The 10,308-nt window shown below is 54.7% G+C and overlaps 1 protein-coding gene across 3 annotated transcripts; it reads left to right on the top strand.

The window, feature by feature from the left end:
* Positions 1 to 2,488: 2,488 nt before the first annotated feature.
* LOC122371407 (keratin, type II cytoskeletal 1b-like) lies at positions 2,489 to 10,308 on the top strand. 3 transcript variants are annotated; one of them, XM_043347709.1, is made up of 5 exons: positions 2,489 to 2,852; positions 5,160 to 5,446; positions 8,624 to 8,696; positions 8,856 to 8,971; positions 9,462 to 10,308. In XM_043347709.1, the coding sequence occupies exons 2-5, from the start codon at positions 5,169 to 5,171 to the stop codon at positions 9,640 to 9,642; spliced, it is 648 nt and encodes a 215-aa protein (XP_043203644.1). In that variant the 5' UTR covers positions 2,489 to 2,852; positions 5,160 to 5,168; the 3' UTR covers positions 9,643 to 10,308. The 3 variants fall into 3 exon arrangements, with proteins under 3 accessions (XP_043203644.1, XP_043203643.1, XP_043203642.1); XM_043347708.1 differs by lacking the exon at positions 5,160 to 5,446 and adding an exon at positions 4,427 to 4,722; XM_043347707.1 differs by lacking the exon at positions 5,160 to 5,446 and adding an exon at positions 6,691 to 7,066 and having other exon boundaries at positions 2,708 to 2,852.

Genomic DNA, 10,308 nt, shown 5'->3' with positions numbered 1-10,308 from the left:
CTTCAATGTCAACTCGTCAATAGGCGGTTGTAGGTAGATGGGGTTAGAATCTCGCAAATAGTGTGGCGGTGGAAATGTCAAAATGGAACATAAAATTCGACGGATGTGACATTTCTAGCAGGTCAAGTCAAACTGTCTATAAACTATCCAAACAATAAAACGTCCTTACAGTTGGTATTCAAACACTGTCTAATCTGCCTGAACTTAGTGTTACTTCTATATGTATGTACATAAATGTCAGGTCGTTTGTTAAGCACATCGATCATTCAATTCGCAGGATCTCATACGGACAATATTCATTCTGCTAAAAAATGCATGAAGGCCTTTACTGTAACAATTTTATTTTTCAAACGACCTGCAGCAGTTATTCGAACAAATACATGCTTTCTCCTAATCTATCCAAATTTTCATTAACCCGCGCCGGGCCGGGGAGTGTTTGAACTTTGAACACCCTCCGGCGGCGCTCCACGCCGCTGTTTTTGGCACACCTGTTCGTGCATCTTTTGCGCACATGTTGTGAAAATTACAGACCCGGGTCGCTCAAGGTCAGGTCACCATGTCACGCCAAGTGACCTCACCTCAGATAAAAATTGGAATGCCCGTCATAGCTACACGGACTGAGCAATTGCCTTGAAACTTTCAGCGATTGATAAGAGTAACAGTATCTATAAACGTATATCTCGGAATTTTGATATCGGTGACCTAAGGTCAGGTCAATTTTGCGGCCTCTCCATTATTACCTAAATCAATGGGAGAAAATTGAAAAGCGTCTCTTTTGCACGAACGCCATTCTAGACACTCTCAAACATCGGGATGCAGGTAAAATTGACACACTGAACCGGAAAATGGCACCTATGACCCCCGTTATGTCCCTGAGGTCATCTCAGGTCACAAATAGTGTCTGTTTTTCGCAAATGACTTCTGATAGAGAATTGCTAGAGCGATAGAAACGCCTTAGATGTGTTCGGCTCGACGATGCAGATCGACTGATATGCAACATGACCTTTCCCGGTCAGGTCATGACCTTGACTTGAGGTCAACTTTTCCAGCTGACCTTTTAAGGTCAAAGTATAGTTCATTCAAAGCGTCTCGACGAGAGGAACACGATGCTGGCAAAAGTAATGTCGTGGCTCTTTTGATACAAAAGTTATTGCCAAAAAACAGCAATCGTAAAACGGTTATTTTTGGAGTGTTTGCCCTTTGAAGGCTAAACCGTTGATCTTAAGCCAAATTGGAGGACATGTCGGCGAAAGAGCGTTAAAAGAGCTATCGAATGCTCTTTTCCGCGGCGCTGTAGCTCTATCGGTTCCCGAGTAAGCCGTTGGCAGTTTTCAAAATGTTGAAATAGCTAACATTTTACCTTTGGTGACCTCTGGTTACCTGACCTTTGACCTGGCCCAAAACATGACCTATGTGTTTTCGTCCTTATTTTTGACGTCCTTTCGATTGCCGCTTACTGCGTGGCGCTACGTGGCCCAGGAGTCGAGTTAGAGGGGGGGGGGGGTGTTCGGACACCCACGGGCCGGCGCGGAAGTCTCGGAGCACCGGCCCGCCTAGCTGTCTCTGTCTCTTCCTCTCGCACGTTCCTTCCCCCTCTCTCTCCCCTCTTCTTCTCCTCCCTCTCCCATCTCTCAATCCCTCTCGGTCTGCTCAATCTGAGCACCGATAAGCGCCTCTCAGCCAGGACCTCAGTGTCGCCGGCGTCGTCAGGCCCCATCCAGCCTGGCCCCATCCAGGTGCGACGCACTGAGTGCTGATGTATTATTTAGCGAGCTCAAGGTTGCACGGCCGGCCAGACCGGTCCTATGTGTAAATCCGGCTCGGACACAGCGCAAATCCGGCTCATCCGGTTTTCAAAAACGATGTTGAGCATGCTGCCCAAGCTGGTTTTTGTTGAGGTAGGACTTCATGAATAGCAACAGGGGCTCCACGCAGGGAGTGTCAATGGCATGAGTCATTGAAGTTGTGGCTTCCGTAAAGAAGTATTTTCCAGGCGCACGATATATGATTTATTACGAGCATCAGCACCGTTACGATCTATGTACATTTGAAAAAAAATAGTACAACCACCAAAGATTTGGAAGAAGCACAAATGCATAAAAATGTTTTGCATGTATTTTCAATGACAATTAGAGGGTGAAAATTAGAAATTTAAATGATGAAGTAGCTAGCGAAATTAGCCCTGACAAGCACGAAGAAGTAGTTAAGTAATAACCAACATTCATAACCCTCCATTGTGCCCGAAGGGGACGAAAATTAAAAGTACTTTGCTTATCAAAGGTTACGAGACAACTGCAAATGCGTCAATCGTACACAAGAAGTTGTGATACCGTCTATAAGCCTCTTATACGGCCTTGCTATAAGCACACGCTTTTCTTAGTGTACAGAGTTTTTATACGTATAGCGACGTTTTTATATATGTATGTATGCATGGCGACAGTTTCTTCGTATAGCGACGAATATTTAACTCAAATTATCAAATTTTCCAGCGACGCAGGCTTCAAACTTCAATAGGTCTGATCGTCAGGCCTGCATCGCCGTCCGTTCTAGCATATCATCGGTCAGCTCCTGGCTGCAGCGTCCGGCAGCTGCCCAAGTGGCTCCTGTCGCGGTGGCGGCAGCTCTGCCTCTGCCACCGCCGCCGCCGAGCGGAGGGCCGGCCGTGGCGGTGAGATTGTAGGTTAGCGTGCGTCTCCGGGCCGTCGGCGCGCCGCGCCGGGGGCGGTGCCGTTGCGCCGAATCGGGCCGCTCGACAGCCTCTTATAAAACGGCCGCCACGCCACCGAGAGGCACAGTGTGACTCCAGCAGTCCAGCAGTTCACTTGCCATCTGTAGTAGGCTAGTCCGACCAGGTACGTGCCCGGTGGTGACTGTGAGAGCGACAAGTCTCGAGGAAGCGGCGGCGGCGGCGGCGGCGGCGGCGGCGCTAAGACCGGTGTGGGACCGTGGTGTGACCGGCCCGGACTGTGAGGTGACCTCAGGTGCTCGGTGTGGCACGTGCTGGCGGCGGCGGCGAAGGCGAGAGCTCAGAATGGACCGATCAGTGCTGCGCATCTTCTGCTATCTGGATATTATCATTTGCTGTTGATTTATTTCTGTTTTTCACTGCCTGCTGACAGCAGTTTGCCATTCAACCCCTAGAATTCATTCAATTTGGCTCTGGTGTCAAATTTGTACTTATCTCAGAAGCTTGCGATATCATCAATTTTCTTACAATAAAAATGTTAGAGCATTATATAATTCTGTCATTTCCTACCACTTGCTTTGGTTCAAAAAACCGTTGCAACGTAAATATTGATGCATAGAAGTTCAATGTCATTTATAACTGGTCTAGCCTGTAATACCGGTACCGGTTGAACTTGACGTTTCTCGGGAGCTGGTTAACGTACTACTCCAGTGGGCCGGTTGGGCCGGTTTTTCTGTAATCCAGCAGCAGTCATTGATCAGTCGCTCTGTACTTACGCCGGAGCCGTCGCCCTGCCTGGCGCGCCCACTGTCACCTGACCTAACCCAGTCCGGGAGGTGACCTGACCTGAGGTCACGCTCTGGCCGGCCATCGACCGCCGGACCATCAGGGACCACGGCGGGACTGTCAAGGACCGCCTGGGACCGATGGTCTGCTGCTGGTCTGGTCTGGTCTGTCTGGTCTGGCGCACGCTGCCGCCCGCCTCGCTTCGCTGCTAAATGTCTCGCTCTTTTCGATTTTTTTAGTCATTTACATTTTTACTCAATGTTCATTATAAGCTCGATATCATAAAGTCCATCTTATCTTTGATTTAAATTAACGCACTTGATTATTATTATTGGTATTCTGTTCTTTGTCATTGATTGAATTCTACAAAAGTTTACAAAGTATCGTATTTGGTTTCATTCTCAATTCAAATCACGAGCGTGACATCGCTTCACGGTGTCGCCTCCTCATTCTATAAGTGTTTATTTATTTGTGTGTACCATGACTGTGCAGAGCTGTACAAAGCTGTAAAGGCACCAAAGCACCCCGCCGGCGCGTGCTATCGGCTCCGCTCACCGATCCACCGAACCATTTCACGTCACTCAGAGCATGCGTTTCCACTTTCGGCGCGGCGGCGGCAGACGGTGACGCGTGGCGCGTGCCCGATTCGGGTCGTGTCGCGCTCGCCGCCGCCTCTGCCGCGCCGGGAACGCCTCTCGGGAGTGTGTAGAAATGAGTCAGTGGGTTGGTGGTGGCCCGGTGCTCGGCTGCGGCCCCGGCCTGCCGTCAGGCAGCGCGCTGGGGTCAGTAACCGATCACCGGCCGGCCGGCCGGCCGGCGCGCCGTCCCGTTAGCGGTGTCGGTCGCGGCGGTCGGCCGTTGGCCACGAGCGGAGCCGCTCGGCGCCGCCGGCCTCCCGCTAATCGGCCACTGTATATAGCGCCGCGCCGCTCAACATCTGTTGTGCACTTGCAGGCCGCCAGAATGAACCGCACCCTTTACGCTGTGGGAGTGTTGCTCCTGGCTGCCGCCGCTCAGGCCAGCGACGTAGCCAATGTTTACGACGAGGCTGATTCCCGCTTCTTGTTTGACGAGAACGCCACCACCTCCCTGGCCGTGTCCTTCTCCTCGCTGGCCGCTGGCCTGCTGGCCCTGCTGGTCGTTGGCCTCCTCATGGCCGTCCTCTCGTTCTTCCTGTTCGGCTCGGCTGAGGAGACGGGCTACGCCACCGCCGGCTCGTCCTACAGCTCCTACGGCTCCGCCAGGGCTGCGTACGTATACAGATCGACATGGTGGTGGCGGGAATATGGACAGGGTGCGGCGGCATCGCACCCGGCCGCCGCGCCGTGCATGCTACAGATTTTACAACATGATTACATTGACATGCAGGTAAGACGGCCCCTGCGGTCGAAAGACACGTACATACACGAAATTTCCAACAACATGGTGATGGCATACAGACTCACATTCGCAAAATATATCCATCAGTATTACGATAAGAGCTGACACGAAGATTACACGAAGATTACATGAAGATTACACGAAGATCATACGCTTCACATGGCGAGCATCGATTGACCTCGGCCATAGATCCTTTTTGCCTTGTCGGTAGAGTTCCCTAATTAATCTTAAAGTTCACTATTTGTCCTCCTGACGGCGTTAATCAGAGTAAAGAGCCCTTAAGCTCAACGCCCTGCACTATTTTCAGGAAGGCAAGATGCTGACCCACCTGCTCCTCGCTGTGCTGTGCACATCGGCGTTCGCACTCGACCCCTATGAGGTGGAGGACCCCTCAGACGCGCGGTTCCTCTTCAACACCTCCAACCTGAGTGTCAGCCTCAACTCAGTATACGCTGGCCTGCTGGCCATTCTGGGAGGCCTGGCCCTGCTGGCCGGTCTCGCCTACCTCCTTTACCTGCTGTCTGGCGACACTGACACGGGCTACAGTAGCCTCTCGTCGTACGGGTCCAGCGGTAGCAGCGGCTACAGCGCCCGGTACGTGCCCGCGCCCCAGTCCCCTCACCGCCGGCATGCCGCCCGCGCTGTTGCAGATGATGATGGCAAACAGCATGTTGGTTTGCGTGTGGCTGTGTGCGCTTGTGGCTGCTGCGCTGGCCGAGGAGACGCTGCCGACTGTGCAGTCGCGGCTGTTCTTCCTCGGCAACACATCAGGCCTGACAATCAGCCTGAACTCGCTATACGCTGCCCTGCTGGCCGGCCTGGCCGGTCTCCTGCTGCTAGCTGCGCTCGCATATCTGATTTTCCTTCTGAGTGGGGACGTCGACACAGGCTACTCGGGCTACTCGGGCTACTCGGGTGGCTACTCGGGTGGCTACTCGGGTGGCTCAGGTGGCTACTCGGCTCGTTCCGCCTCGTACGTACCGGGGCAGGCGCCCCGCGGCACACACACTCACTCTGATGGTTGTCACACGCCGGCGCCCCTCTGGCCCGGCGGCACCTGAGAAAGACGGAGGGCGGAGAGGGCGCAGCCGGAACAGGTAAGCACTCCACAGGTCAGCTCGGAGGAGAAGCGGTTACATCCTTCATTCCTCCATCAATCCCACCCGCATGCCTCAGAGCGCCTCATTGCGCTAATAAGTGTTGTCAACAAAACTAACAACTAATAAGTAAATCTATCAATGTTTTGCACCTCCAGACACTCTACCACCACGTCAGGAGTCGGTTCATTCTCCGCGCTTGTGCGCACCATAAACCTTCACTTACTAACAAGCACCTATCTTCACCCTTACAGACAAACAACACAACATGAGGGCATTATCTACCTTCCTCTCAGTTGCCTCCGGCTGTCTCTTTCACACCGCCTCGGCGACGGTCTCTTCACCTGTGGACCTCTCTCGTCACACCACTCTCAGTTCTGTCTCACCTCGTCAGTCTCTCACAGACGTCTCTCTTGACGTTCCCTCGCTGATCCTCGCGCTGCTCTCAGCGGCATTCATCCTGTTTATTATTCCTGCCGTAATCGCCTTCCTAGTCGAGTTGTTCCGACGACTCAGCAGCAATCGAGGAGCTTACGATAGGGCTGATGAGTATGAGTATGACTACGACTACATCTCAGGCAGCAGCCGAGCAAGGTGAGTGCTTCGGTGTCGGTTTAACGCTTTGCTACTCACTAACCAAGTGTGTTTGAATATGCACCCATGTACAAAGGCCTCCCCAATGTGAATACCTACCCTCCCGCACTCTCGATCACCACATCTCACGAGCCCGTTCATTTTCAGGCATCATGTACCGGCTACCGATCCTTTTCCTGCTCTGTGTCTCGGCCGCGCGGGCCTATGACGAGTACGAGCTGGCGTCCAACTCGATCGAGGACGAGCTCGATCCGCGCTTCCTCTTCTTCAACGCCACGGGCTCGCTGATCCCGTTGAGCGCCTCCTCGGTGCTAGCCTCGCTCGGACTGCTGGCCACCCTGGCACTGCTGGGCATCGGCTTCTGGCTGCTGCTCGGCTCCATCGGCAGCAAGTTCTCCGGCGGCTTCGGCGGCGGCTACGGAGGCGGCTACGGCGGCTACGGCGGCGGCTACGGCCACGGCCACGGCGGCTACGATGGCGGCTACTCGGGTGGCAGCTCCTACTCGAGCTACGGCCAGGCCAGGTACAGCGACCAGATGCTGTACATACCCGCTGGCGAGACGCGCTGTACAATACCGACCAGCTGTAAATGAAGCTGACCAGCAGAAGTAGTTCGACTTGTACAAACAAACCCCTGCAGAGCAATCTGCTGTACAAACTCCGACTTGCACATACGCTTGGTTCCAGTAGCTAGCTACTGTTTGTAAGCTAACCCCACCAACTGAGCACCTGGGAACTGCTCTGCCGGTCTGCCGTCGATCGGGGCCGCCTCGCTCGGCGCCCGACGTTGATTGTCTGCCTTCTGTTCTTAGCATGTCCCGCCAGATCGCCGTTGTACAGATGCTGCTGCTCCTGATGGCTGCAGCGGTCGGTGGATCCTCTGTACCGTTCACTGCCGGAGACGCCCTCGGCGCGGTGGCGGTGGCTCGGTCCGGTACCAGCGCCGGGGTGCCCCCGCGTCCTGATCTTCCCCAGCCTGCGGCCGATCGGCGCACCGCGTCCGCTTCAGGCTCCTTCGTCTCGCAGCCTCCCGCCGATCCAGCCACCATGTCCTCCAGCGATGTCTACTCTTCCTACCCTCCGTACAGCCCGACTCCTTACCCGTATCCGTACCCCTACCCCTACCCGCAGCTGATCTACTCCACGGCCCCGCCCTCGGCCTCTCCCGACGACACCTCCCGGCTGTTTGGGAGCATCGGCCACACGCTGAACCCGGCCCACCTCTTCACCTGTCCGTCGGGAAGCATCGGCTGCGTCATCACTAAGATCGCCGCCGCCGTGTTCGTCCTGGCCGGTATCGGGCTGGCAGTGTACTTGGTCTACGCCCTGGTGACGGGAAAGCTGGGCAACGGCATCGGCAGGTAAGCGGACGCTCGCGCCGCTCGGCTAGCTCGGCCAGCTCGGCTAGCCTAGCCAGCTCGGGCTGCCGCAGAGTCACTGACCGTCACCCGGCGGAAGATGCACCGCTAACCAGCAACCTGACGGGTTCTGAAGAGGACATCGAGCGACTCTAACCGACGCACATCGGAGACGTCGCATCTCTGTGTACCATAGAGCACTCGACAGGTCTACGAGACCTGACCTGACCTGACCCGCCTGTACCATACCCCTGCCATCCTCTGGAGACGCCTTTGTCACGGAGTGACATATTCTAACACCTTGTGTTTCAGCAGTACAGCGAGGTAACGTGAGGTACCCGGTGTGGTATCCGAAGTACCTGTAGCTAGCTCGGTGGAGGGATGCATGGCTGGTACATCACTGTACCGAAGGCGACCTGGCCAACGGCCTAGCGCTTCTGCTTTCGGCTGCTTCTAACGATAATTTGCTTTTGCTGTTTGTGTGTTGTAGCTGCTTTTGTGTCAATTCCTAGTTTTGTTTTTCGCTGTTATTGCTGACACATTCATGTCCAGCAGCTATTCAATGATGTGCGTTTCAGTTCAGCTAATCGATATAATTTGATCCTTCACATTGAATAAGCGAAGTTCAAAGTTCTTATGTTCCTAGCTGCAGTAAAGTAACGTACCGAACTCCTCCCAAAGCACGCGTGTCACCGTCTGATGATGCCCCCGTTCCACTGCAGGTCTGCCTCTGACCCGTACTCGGCCGTCTTCGACAAGCTGTCCATCCTGGACTGGATCGCCATGATGGAGGAGGTAAGACAACGTCACGCACGCGCGCTTCACTGCCAAGGTTACTATCTGCGTGTAGTCCTCATCTGACCGTGACATGACTGGCGCGCCTAAGCCCTGTTCGCGCTGTTTTCTGGCGAATTTCGCGCCGATTTGACGCCGTCACTCTCCTCTTCTGCGCAGGTCTACCGCAACTTTGACGCCACCAAGATGGAGTGCCAGCAGCGCATCGTGTGCGAGCTGCACCAGAACGAGAACACCTGGGGCACCACCGCCCGCAAGATGAACGATGCCTTCAGGTGAGCCTCAGCCCGTCGCGTGCCGCCCTCAGCGGTCCAGCCAGAGCTCCACACATGGCTGCGCTCTTTGAATGCGAGAGATCTGTAAAGTAGCGTAACTGTTGGAAGCGTGTCGCCGCTGTTGTCGCCAGCCTCATTCACAAGGAGGTCAGTTTCCCGTGCGGCGGCGCGAGTCGGGCTGATTTCGATCAGACCACCGGTCACGGCTCACGGTTGGCCTAATAGGCTCGGCCCAGTGTCCGTCTCGGTAGCCGCTGGCTAATGGCCGCGCCTGGCTCGCTTTCCCGCGCGCGCCTCTGGTCCACTTAGTGCACCTCGAACCGGGTCAACGGGCCTGTCCCTCTGGCCCACAATTGGACTACCGTTACACGGTGCATAGCGGTGCAGTCTACAGCCGCAGGCGGCAGCTGCCACACTGCCGGCGGCGACATCTGTTGGCACGATTGTGCTGCTATCTGTACTAACTCGGTGTGTGTGTTTGGTTTTACAGCTACCTGCAGTACCTGGAGCTGCTGAACCTGCCCTCGGAGATGCGCATGCTCCTGGACGAGTACATGGATGCCGCCAACAAGGGCCGGACTAGCCAGAAGACCTGCGAGGAGATGTTCAGCGGCTGCCAGTTCAGCATCAAGAACCTCATCACCAAGTACAACGGCTCGAACGCCATCTAGAGCCTGCGGAACGACGACCAACGTCTGTTGACCAGCCTGTTGTTAACTTATTGATAGTTATTTATTGACGCATGTGACAATACGACACCAGTGACAGAATGCCAAATGACACAAGACATTGTGTGTTGAGCTGTTGACAAATGACGGGACAAGTGACCGCGAGCGACAGTGTACATAAGCGACGGTGGGACGCATACGACGTGTGACTCGGGTAGTCTGACACATTCGAATTCTCATACCCATTCCGTGCGGTGTGCGGTAGGGACGTAGCAGTCGCGTCATGCAGCATTCATGCATTCGTAACAGGTAGTCCTCATTAGCTACTAGCTCTGACGGGCGGCGCGGCGGTCGGACCGGGACGCCGACGGCCGCGCGGACCGGCGCGTGGCTCTCCTCAGTGAGAGGAGCGTATCCACGCGCCACCGACTCCCACGTGACGTGCGACTGTGACCGACTAGTTGTTGACCAGTATTTGGTGGTTCTTGCTCACGTTCTGACAGGGATTGTTTGTTGTTGCCTGTTGTTACTGTTTTCTCGGACGCGTGTGACGCTAAGTGACGACTCGGATATTACTGTGTGTTATTTATTGCATCGTCTCGACCACAATTGACGTGATATCGCAATGAGACGAGAAGGATGGCAATAAATTCCTCTTCATATATACGA

Source organism: Amphibalanus amphitrite, unplaced genomic scaffold, assembly GCF_019059575.1.
Source record: "Amphibalanus amphitrite isolate SeventyFive unplaced genomic scaffold, NRLGWU_Aamphi_draft 001240F_arrow, whole genome shotgun sequence".
Taxonomy (NCBI): Eukaryota; Metazoa; Arthropoda; class Thecostraca; order Balanomorpha; family Balanidae; genus Amphibalanus; species Amphibalanus amphitrite.
This window is presented reverse-complemented; position numbering and strand designations above follow the sequence as displayed.